Raw genomic sequence first — 11,624 nt, forward strand, 5'->3', positions numbered from 1 at the left:
GGAGAAAACAGTAGAAAAGGAAACAATTCATCACGTAGGTGTATGAGAGTGAATAAAATGATTTGGAAGCTCTCTGTAGCTGTATAATTACAACACTGCATTTAAAAAGTGAATTATTGACTTGATTGTCCCCAGCAGCCACTGGATAAATGCATAATTACGGACTGTTGGAGCAAGGTATCATTTGCTGGATAGTCAGGTTGGGCTTTGCTGCTCTTTTCAGGACAGGGCATAGATGAGGCTTGGTCCTTGGGGGGTCACAGCCCAGGTGGACCTTCCAGCAGGGGACACACCTTGTGCCAGGTCCAGAGGAGCTGATTTAGCAGGTGTCATCCCAGCGATGCCGCTCCTGGTTGGGTCCTTTCATTTACAATCCCTGTGCCTGCGCTCGGGAGAGGCAGTCTGGGAGAGGCGGGTGGTGGGGAAGCCTGCGCGTCTGGGATGTTGGTTACTTCGCTAAGGATATTTTTAGAGAAACGAGATGGTATCAGCGAGGAGTTCCTCCTACGGGGCTGACAACACCGTGTAGTTCGCCCTTTAGGTCCCGCCCACCGGTGTTTGAAGTTAATGGAGCTACTACCGATGTGATACTGCAGTCTGCATTGCCTGTATTTCTCCATCCCCGTAGCGTTAGTGTATAGGGTGCATACGTGTGCGTGATCGGGTCTTCTTTGCTTCAGAGGTTTCTTTTTAAAACTTCATTCAAAGCTGAATTTCCAGCACAGTGTTATTTTTCAATGGCAGGTTTCTTCTGTTCCTCGCTAATCGAGACATGACAGATTTCCACCCCCCCCTTAAGTTTTAAAAAAGCACAAAATCAGTCGCAGCCTGATACCTTACTTGCCAAGTTGGAGCTCGAAGCAGGTGTTTTTGGTGGCCAAATCGTGATCGCCTTGAAAATGGTGACAGACGTTGAGGTCAAGCCGGTGTGCCTGGCAGCGCTGGCGTGCTCTGGCAGGACCCCAGCACCCCGAGCCTCCCCACCAAGGCTCCGGCAAACCATGCATTTTGTTGCTCGTCATTAACAAGATATTTTTTTTTGCGGGGAAACTAGGTGTTATGAGTTCGGTTCTGCTTAGAAGAATGAGTAAATACACAAAATATGTTGAGGCTACAACCAAAATGGTCGTCCATGACGTTTGCACTTCTGTAAGGGCCAGATGTTCCCCAGGGTTACGAGGAACCCGGCTGCCGGGCTGTGGATGGAGCCCTCCCCGCTCCCGCCTGCGTCCCCCACCGAGGATGCTGCACGTTGCTCTTCTGCAGGGAGGAACTGGCCTCCCTGGTTCTGTCCCTTCCCACTCGCTCTTTCCTCAGGCCCAAATAACTTCTGTTTCGTGGAAACCTGAGCAGTGCTGCAGAACCTGATGAAAATTTGGCTTGGGGAGAAAAAGGTGAATTCCTGGAGTTCCTAACTCCAGTCTAAATCTTTGAATGGCAAGGCAATGCCAGCTGTACCTTTGTTTTTATTGCTGTTGCTTGGGTTTCTTTTTGAAGTTTGGGTCATGGTGTTAGCGTTTTGGTCGGGTTCTTCTTTAAAAGGGGGGCTTTTAAAAGGCAGGATAACGAAAAAATGGCATTATTGATACTCAGTTTAGAAAATATTTTGCCGGTTTTATTAAAATGATTTCAGGGAGTTTGAATTTGTGGGAAAAATAATTATTTTCAGGAATATCAGTAAGTCTTTTATCAGTAAGTCGTAGATAAGGAAAGGCTGGTAAAGATGGCAAATGGGGCACTGAGGGTCCCACAAAGCAAAACGTCTTCTAGATTTTGGACATTTTCACAACTAGGCCGGTCCCAGGACCCGGCATCAGGCCTGGTCATAAACAACGTGGACTTGATTTGCAGAATGCTATTTTTCAAATGCACAACGGCAATGGTGCTGCTCGTTTTACAAGCAATGCTGTGTCACTTCCTAGAGAGTTTCGGGGACATTTTCCTTTTTCAGTGTTTCTGAATCCGGTTCACCTGGTGATAAAGAGAAAAGATTAGAGGGAAAGTACCCTGTTGTACATAAATGCAGCTACTGCTGTTATTTATTATTATTACGATTATTATGACAACAACAGTGACAAAGCTGATGCTAGCAGTGCTAACAGCTACTTATAACCAGTTAATGACGGACCAGGTTAATAACGCACCTTTTGCAATCTGGAGAATCGGGAGGAGGAATTAGTGCAAGAAGGAAAAAAATACGTTTGGACAGTTACAGTTTCCCATCTAAACTGATGCTACCGACTACCAGGAAAAGGTGAGTCACGACAAAGCAGCTATTTCTTACCAAGGGAGAAGTGGGCTGCTGCAGGCGTGGAGTGGACCCACTTATCTCCCGGCCCTGCGACGCTTCCTGTGTCCCAACTGTTTCACTTCTCTAGTTTTCAGTTGAAAGGAATTTCAACAGTACGGATTTCCAAAAGAGAGAGAGAGAAAAAAGAGATATTTGACAAGCCAGATGGAGAAGAACTGAATCAAGAACAAGTGGTAACAATTAACTCCATTTTTTTTCTTCCCCCCTTTAAATACCATAACAACTCCAAATTTATCAGTCCAAAAATCAAGCAGTCAGTTGACATTAAAGCTGAATAAAGAAGTTCCTGGGCTTGGCTCAGGCTGTTCCTCCGATAATTGTTTGGTGGCGAGCAGAAGAGAGGGGGGTGCTTACTGCAGGTTGTAGGTGTCCGAGTCGCTTTTAACGCTTGTTCTCTGCAGTTTGATAGCGAAAGGTATGTACGTGCCCTGTAGGTGCAGGTAGCCTGGTAAAGACACCTTGGCTTTGCTTACAGGTGTGGGTTTTTTGGGGAAGGTAAAGGAGAACATAGAAGCTAAGCCACCAAGGCTGGTGGTGCTGGCTGGTGGAGAGATGCTGCCGACAACAAGGACTGGACCGTCCGGGCAGATGGGCCAAATCCTCGTCTGCTCAGAGATTTCTCTGGCACAGGGCTTTCTCTGAGGGAGCAAATCTGCAGCTGTGAATGAAATCCTTGCGAACACCATTGGCACGTACGTAGTCACTGCTTACGCTGCCGTTTTGTTTGTGAAAACACTGGGAAAACTGCGGGGTGTCTAATACTGCGTGTTTGTGTGCAGCCCCTACAATGCTCTGCGGGTAAAATCCACGTTATATTAATATCTCGCTCCTTAATCTGGTAGTCCTTCCAGGACAACGTCCTGCGCTGTGGGCTGCCTGTTCCGGATAGGGGCACCGAGAGGATGCTGCACGTGGTGTTTCAGCGTTGCTCTTCCGTAAAGCGCTGGTGTGTCCGGCGAGCAGCTTTCCTGGATCCAGCCCTGACTTTTGAGAAACGAAGGAAGCTCTTCCAAAGCACATTGGCACACGCATGCAGATTATTCCATTACTCACTTGGCAATGCCTGAACTTGCATGCCTAGCACCAGAAATCCTCTATTCCCCCCCCACCCCCCCCAGCAGTGGCATCTAGCTGACAGCTTCTCCTCCCAGCTGGTCTTCTCCCCAGCATCTTGTCTGGCTTTGCTGCTGGTGGCTGTGGACATGGCTGTGGGTCTTGCTCAGAGCCCGCTATATTGTGCCTGGAGATGTTGGCTTGCTTCGACTCGGACTTTCAGTGCGCCAGGCATATCTGTGAACACAGTACAGAAGAACTAGCTTTTTTTTTAATATAAAAAAAGCCCCTTAATGCTGAAAGCAGCCATCTCTTCCTATTTTACTGAGTAAATTGTGCCAACTGCCCTCAAAGGCACTCAAATGCCAATATCCATCCCACTCATTTGTTAACATTTTTTGGATCAGAAGCTAAATCTGTCACTCGTGTGTCACTGGTTAAATCACTTCTTTTGGGGGCATGGCAGGCAAGAGCTGTTCTGCTGCTTTTTTTTCGGCAGGAGCCAGTAACTTGAGAAACACTAAACATTTGCGCTGTAGTGAAATGCCGTGCCCTGTCGCTAGTCCTTTGCTGACCGGGACGTAGAAAAGGAATAAATATGTAACGGTGAGTGAGACTTCACTGGATGGGACCAGTCAGGTTTCATATTGGCCCCATGTTTGTATTTGGTACATGGTATCCCCATGTAATTCTCCTAAAGGGGTAATTTCCCGAATACGAAGAAACTGAACAGTAAAATGGAGTGGGAGGAAAAATGTACAGGCAAAAATGCAAATGGTAATTGGAAGCTATTTGTAAAGAGTTGATGAGCTGTCCAGGAAGGAGAGGGCAACTTTGGCCCAAGTCCAAAACCCACTTCACCCACTTCAGTGGTGAGATGAGAACAGCAATTAGATATTAAAAAAATCAATATATGACAATTAAAAAAATGGAAAATAGATAGCAATCAATCGCAGTGGGAAACGATGATGGGTAGAGAAGTGGTCGGGGAGCTGAAGGTGCCGAGGAAAACTCGTGCCTGGCACGGATGGGGAGGAGAGCTTCTCAGGGTCCTGGAGAAAAGAGAAACCCTAGAAGTGATGGATGGAAGAAGCAGTAAGGTAGAAATTTTTAATAAATATTTCTGCTGTAGGCCTGGAAAGCAGCAGTGTTATGTTTCTGTATCATAGGCGGGTGGTGACGTTTTTCTAGCTCATTAGTAGCCGAGGAGGATTTTATACAAGGACCAATGGAGGTAAATATTTTTAAATGAAAAGGCCCTGACAACTTGCACCCAAGAATCCCTAAAGAGTTGGCATGTGATGCTGGTTTTTAATAAAGCTTATGGACTGGGAAAATGCTGTCAAGAGCTGGTCGGGGTAACCGTGGGAGAGTTGGCAACACTTTGCTTATCTCTTCTGGGCAAAATAATTGAAGAGACGATATACGCTTCAATTGATAAAGAATTAAAGGATAGAAATATAATTCATGCCACTCAACTTAGATTTATGGAATATAGATCTTGTCAAATAAACCTGATTTCATTCTTCCAGATGACAACTTTGGTTGATAAATGTAGACGAAATAGACTCTGCAAGGCATTGGACGCGGCGCTGCGTGACATTGTGTGTGGGAAGACCGAGCAGTAGGCAGTATCGCTAGCACAGGCGATTAAGAGCCGGCCAACAGATTTGGGAATGCGGGGGCTTAGCTGGAGAAGTATCGGTGGATGGGAGAGGTCAGCAGGGGCTGGTGGAAGCAGCAGTGGTGGTTAGCGTTTCGTTGGTGATTTAGAAATGAATATGCAATTGCGACTGATTAGCGTGGTGGATAAAGCAAAGGCGGGTGGACGGATGAAGAGCAACAGGGATGGCTTTATGGGGTGGTTTGGAAAGACTGTCAAGCAGGGTGTGTTGAGAGCATGGTTGGGTACAACCTGCCATGGTGCCTGGCTAGAAGAGGGGAATCGGGGCCATGCGTACAGATCCAGGGTGCGGTACCCCAGAAAGCAGCGGCTCTGCGGGAGGCTTAGCGGAAAACCAACTCCTTCCCAGCATGATGCTGGGCTGAGAAGCGCCAGGCTGGTCCTTGAGTAGTGGAGGAGGATGGAGGGTTGGCTTCAGGTTGGAAAAATAACTATATTTTGAAATGTGCTTTGATTTCAGGGTGCACAAGTACCCTTGGTGTGCGTGGGGGGGCACATTGCGTACTAAGGGGCTATTCAGTGTGTCGGCCAAAAAAAAAAACCTCAACAGAAGAAGGGAATGGGTAGAGGTTGGAGCCAGAGAAATTCAGGTGGATCCCAGTACCCATCTGTGAGTGTGGTTAGCTGTGGAAACCGACTGCGGTGGCAAGCAGTGGGTGCTCTTCTTGTCTTCTGAGCTGCTTTGAATGGTTTTCACTGGGATTTTGTGCTTTACCCTAAAAACTATTCGCGAGGCTCGAGGAGGTTACGCTTTACCCAAAGACATCATGTTGGTCATGGCACAGGACAACCGAGCGACACGTAATGCAGGAAAGGTCAGAGAGTGAGAGCTGGTGGTCCCTTTCGCCCTTAAATTCCTCAGTGTGTAAAGGACACGAAGCAGCCAAGGACATGGGCTCCAGCCCCGCTGCCAGTGGCGGAGGGGGGCTGGTTCGGCAGTGACCCTCTTCGCATCTCGATCTGAGGGATTCCCGCTAGCCTCTTGGAAATCGGCCGAAAGCTCCGATGGTGTCGCAGTGCTGCTTTGGATAACACATCCCATCACATTGCCCTGGTGGATGATGAGGCACGAAGAGCCCCGTGGGACCTTCTCCAGCTCTGTCCTTGGCCAACACCGGCTACTGCATCTCCCTGCTGTGCTTTCCTTGCTTGCCCGTGGTCTTGCCCGGATGCTTTAGCTGGGAAGCCCATGCGGACGTAGAGGCTGGCCCATAGCTGGGAGACATCAGTGGATCCACAACCTTCGGGTCCTACAATCCCGTCTGGCTTTTGGGGGGACCCGAACGCTGTACCAAAAAGCATGGTGGTGGGACGGGAGGAAGGAAAGGCGAGTCCCTTCCAAAACGAGGGTTTGCTGCGGCAGTCTAAGGACCCGTCTCAGCGCTGGCGGGCAACGCGTGGATTGGTGCCATAATTCTTGCGGTTTGGCAAGGCTGCATCAGACTGGAACGTATCTCTAGGTGGTGATATGGTCAGTCAATAGCCTTCATAATTAATCAAGCACTAATAGACAAATTAGAAATCGTGTCTCTTCAAAGCAGGAGGTGGAGGCAAATGGCTGGTGGATTTTAACTGTTTCGCTGCTTTATTTTATTGCCTGGTTTTTCGTTGCTCCCTTGAAAATGGTGGGTTGTTTAGGGAAGTTTTGTACATAAACATGGTTTTAAATTTAAATTATTATCTTGATTACCAAATGCGGATGGTGAATTGAAAACTTGTTTTTCAGGCAAGCAAATGAAGAATAATATTATATTTTACACTCCACTAAATCAATGTAGCCCTAATTTTGCCATGCAGGAAATCAATTCCAGTCTTTATAACAGTCGAAGATGTTATGAACAAAGTAATTTTGCAAATTATGGCAAGTAACACATTTATTGATGACTGTAGTTTAGGAATTTAGAATTTGTGAGCGCTGTAATATAATAAGGCCGTACTGGCAGGAGCTGAGTGAAATACAGATTATACAGTGAAACTGTAATGCATCATTTGCTATTAGTGGACTGGTAATAATTACCAGTTTCAAAGCAGCTTTTTCCATGTAATCTTTAGTCTCAGTCGTAACAGCCCTTCTCATTGACATTATGATTACATGAGCTGCCCTTATGATCTAGAATATCTAGTTGATGGGAATACTAAAATGTGGTAGCGAACGCTCGATGTTGTATCCTCATTACAAGATAAAATGCTATTTTCTCTGACCTGATCTATAAGGTAGAGAGGCAAGGTAACGTTACATTGTTAGCTCCTACCGTGGTGTTAAAAACTTCCACTTCATTACGGCGAAGCAAGATGAAATTTTCCCGTGTAAGATTTTTTTCCTAGCTCACAAATGAGCATAGGAATGTGAAAGTCCAATTGAATTTCCCTCTAATTTCAGCAGATTTAAGTATTTATCTGCACTCGCATGCCTGGCACATACTAAACACCGCAATGCACTTTATTCCGACACCGGCTTCAGGATGAAACGTTAACTATTATTCCAAGGGCTTTTAAAGTGATTAAAGTGTTAAATGCCTGCTGTAGACGGTCGAGCCTCTTTTTACTCGCCCGATTCAGCTTGTCAGGCCAAACGTAGAATAACCGCAGAGCTGGGAGGCAGGGAGGAAAGCTGCGACGGGGCACTACGGCCGGCGCTGCGGGCTGCCTGCCTCTCGTATCCCCAAATCATCATTCAGCTCGCCGGAGAACGAAAATGCCCATACGAAGCTTTTTTCCCCTTCCTCCCAAGTGAGATGGGAAACAAGATGGGTGCAGTAAAAGCGATGTTTTCTTTCCAAATCTGCCTCGTTTGTTTTTTCTTTTCCTTTTCTTCATATTAGGCAAATAAGGGAAACCTAATGGGGGCAGCTCTCAGTGCGGCACGTAAAGACGTTTGCCCAGGAGCGGTGCCTATGGAGCAGATGCCTCGTAACGTAGATGTCGGGTCAGGGCAGGGGTACGTGGTGCGGGCAGGTACCACCACAAGCACCGATATCTTTGGAGGGGTCCTGTGGTTTATTCAACCTCAAGAGCACGTGTTTTTTATTAAATATCCCTAAACAGCAGCTCTAGGAGAACTGCTGGGCAGGGCTGGAAATGCATTTTTATCCTCCTCTTAGCTCCAGTTTCAGTTTACCAGCATTTAGTAAAAAACATCCATACGGGGGTGGAAGTGAATTATTCGCAAAATTATAGTAATCAATAAAAGCGTACTCACCTTCGCCATATCTCACGCCACTCTTTCCTCACGGGCGGCCCTCAAAAAGTTATTCATCCCCCTTGTTTTGCCATATATTAGAAGGGGCTGCTTTCTGCTGTCATTATTAGCCGGCTTTTTGTTTAGTTATTTATTAGTTGGTTGCTCTTTTATAATGTCCGTGTTATCTCCAAAAATAAATTATCATGAAATAGAGTTAGCTCACTACTTGCCAAAGTGGCATTTACTATCCTCGGCTTCTTTTCAGTGTGAGAGAAATAATGCGGCTCCGGCAGGGCGCTCGGCCAGACCTCCTGGCCACCCTCCAGCTCTTTCCCTGGCGGAGCTGCTGCTTTCTCTGCCTTCCCCTCTCCCTGTCCCGCACACTATTTTATTTAATTTTATTCCCCCCCCCCCCCCCGAGTCAAATCTCTGCTAAGGAGCAGGAGATGCCGCCTAATTTTGCACACATTGTTAGTCTCTCAAAATAAGGAGGAGGCTAATAATGTGACATTGCCCAGCTTGCTAGCAGTTGTGATGCTTTGGGTTGCTGCTTTGAACTGACGTACGTGGTTTTCTGGAGTGGTTTTCAGAAGAGGATTTATTTATTTTCTTTCTATCTATCTATCTATCTATCTACCTACCTACCTACCTCCCTCCCTCCCTCCCTACCTACCTATTTTCTCCCCAATTTAAATGTTAGCAGCCTCTTGCAGCATAAAGTCTGCCGAGTCGTAGCTGGCGTCAATTGACTTAATAATCTTTTTTTTTTTTAATAGCTGTTTTTGCTGCGGTTACCTGCCAGGGTTTGGTTTTGAACCCAGGGCTGGGGATGGCGGGAGGAGGTGGGCGTGTTTCGGGTGGGTTTGGACCTCCCCATCGCACCCCTCGCCTCCTCCCGTCCCCCTTCCCCTGCCTGCACCTGAGCTGGGATGTCCCTTCCCCAGCTCCCAGCTGAGCATCCCGGAGGAGAGGAGCTTAGGCGGGGAGGCGAGCTCTTGCCCGCTGGTGGGCGGCCGGAGATTGACGCTGCTTGTTGTGTTATTTTGCAGGTAAAGACGAGCCCAGCAGCTACACGTGTACGACTTGTAAACAGCCTTTCAACAGCGCCTGGTTCCTCTTGCAGCACGCACAGAACACGCATGGCTTACGGATCTACCTAGAAAGCGAGCACGGCAGCCCCCTGACGCCACGGGTTGGTATCCCAACAGGACTAGGTGCAGAGTGCCCTTCCCAGCCACCTCTCCACGGGATTCACATTGCAGACAATAACCCTTTTAACCTGCTCAGAATACCCGGCTCGGTCTCGAGGGAGGCGTCGGGGCTGGGAGAAGGGCGTTTCCCACCCACGCCGCCCCTCTTTAGCCCTCCCCCGAGGCACCATTTGGATCCGCATCGCATTGAGCGCCTGGGTGCGGAAGAAATGGCTCTGGCCACCCATCACCCTAGTGCCTTTGACAGGGTGCTGCGACTGAACCCCATGGCGATGGAGCCCCCCGCTATGGATTTCTCCCGGAGGCTGCGGGAGCTGGCCGGCAACACCTCCAGCCCGCCCTTGTCCCCGAGCCGGCCCAGCCCTATGCAAAGGTTGCTGCAGCCCTTCCAGCCCGGCAGCAAGCCCCCGTTCCTGGCCACGCCGCCCCTTCCTCCTCTGCAGTCCGCTCCTCCTCCCTCCCAGCCGCCCATGAAGTCCAAGTCCTGCGAGTTCTGCGGGAAGACCTTCAAGTTTCAGAGCAACCTGGTGGTCCACCGCCGGAGCCACACCGGGGAGAAGCCCTACAAGTGCAACCTCTGCGACCACGCCTGCACGCAGGCCAGCAAGCTGAAGCGCCACATGAAGACCCACATGCACAAGTCCTCCCCCATGACGGTGAAGTCGGACGACGGGCTCTCCACCGCCAGCTCCCCCGAGCCGGGCACCAGCGACCTGGTGGGCAGCGCCAGCAGCGCCCTCAAGTCCGTGGTGGCCAAGTTCAAGAGCGAGAACGACCCCAACATGATCCCCGAGAACGGGGACGAGGAAGAGGAGGAAGAGGAGGAGGAGGAGGAGGAGGAGGAGGAGGAAGAGGAGGAGGACTTGAACGAGAGCGACAGGCCGGACTACGGCTTCGGGATGAGCCTGGAGGCGGCCCGCCACCACGAGAACAACTCGCGGGCCGGCGAGGAGGGCCGGTCGATGCCGGATGTCATGCAGGGCATGGTCCTGAGCTCCATGCAGCACTTCAGCGAGGCCTTCCACCAGGTCCTGGGGGAGAAACACAAGCGGGGCCACCTCCCCGAGCCCGAGGCGCACAGGGACACTTGCGACGAAGACTCGGTGGCCGGCGAGTCCGACCGCATCGACGAGGGGGCGGTCAACGGCCGGGGCTGCTCCCCGGGGGAGTCCGCCTCGGGAGGCCTGTCCAAAAAGCTGCTGCTGGGTAGCCCCAGCTCCCTGAGCCCCTTCTCCAAACGCATCAAGCTGGAGAAGGAGTTCGACCTGCCGGCCGCCGCCATGCCCAACACCGAGAACGTTTACTCCCAGTGGCTGGCGGGCTACGCCGCCTCCCGGCAGCTGAAGGACCCCTTCCTCAGCTTCGGCGACTCCCGACAATCGCCCTTCGCCTCCTCCTCCGAGCACTCCTCGGAGAACGGCAGCCTGCGCTTCTCCACGCCGCCGGGCGAGCTGGACGGAGGGATCTCAGGCCGCAGCGGCACGGGAAGCGGAGGGAGCACCCCCCATATTAGTGGCCCGGGCCCTGGCAGGCCCAGCTCAAAAGAGGGCAGACGCAGCGACACTTGTGAGTACTGTGGGAAGGTCTTCAAGAACTGTAGTAATCTCACCGTCCACAGACGGAGCCACACGGGCGAGAGGCCGTATAAGTGTGAGCTTTGCAACTACGCCTGCGCCCAGAGTAGCAAGCTCACCCGGCACATGAAAACACACGGGCAGGTGGGAAAGGACGTTTACAAATGCGAGATTTGTAAGATGCCTTTTAGCGTGTACAGTACCCTGGAGAAACACATGAAAAAATGGCACAGTGATCGAGTCTTGAATAACGAGATAAAAACTGAATAGAGGTATATTCGTACCCCCCCATCCACCCCATCCCTTCCCCATCCCGCATCCCCGTAGAGGTTTTCTAGTCCCTTGTGATGGAAATCATGGAAGCTAAGGATATTCGGAAAGTGCTTGTCACCAGCACACCCTGTTTATTTTCTTTTTGTTCTCACCGTTTGAATGCATGATCTGTATCGGGGCAATACTATTGCATTTTACGCAAACTTTGAGCCTTTCTCTTGTGCAATAATTTACATGTTGTGTATGTTGGGGTTTTTTTTTGTTTTGGGTTTTTTTTTTGGTTGGGTTTTTGTTTTGTTTTGGTTTTTTTTTTTAATTTTTGGATTAGACAGCATGT

The 11,624-nt window shown here is 49.7% G+C and overlaps 1 protein-coding gene across 4 annotated transcripts in view; it reads left to right on the forward strand.

Moving 5' to 3' along the window:
• BCL11A (BCL11 transcription factor A) overlaps positions 1–11,624 on the forward strand; it is a 74,423-nt gene that overhangs the window by 55,137 nt on the left and 7,662 nt on the right. Inside the window, exon 3 of one of the 4 annotated variants that reach the window (XM_072857515.1) lies at positions 9,279–11,158. In XM_072857515.1, coding sequence (XP_072713616.1) covers positions 9,279–11,158 — 1,880 coding nt within the window. Of the gene's footprint in view, positions 1–9,278 lie in introns of all 4 variants that reach the window. The other 3 variants (XM_072857512.1, XM_072857514.1, XM_072857511.1) reach the window with 3 other exon arrangements.

The sequence above is a fragment of the Ciconia boyciana genome, chromosome 3, assembly GCF_034638445.1.
Source record: "Ciconia boyciana chromosome 3, ASM3463844v1, whole genome shotgun sequence".
NCBI classification, from domain to species: Eukaryota; Metazoa; Chordata; class Aves; order Ciconiiformes; family Ciconiidae; genus Ciconia; species Ciconia boyciana.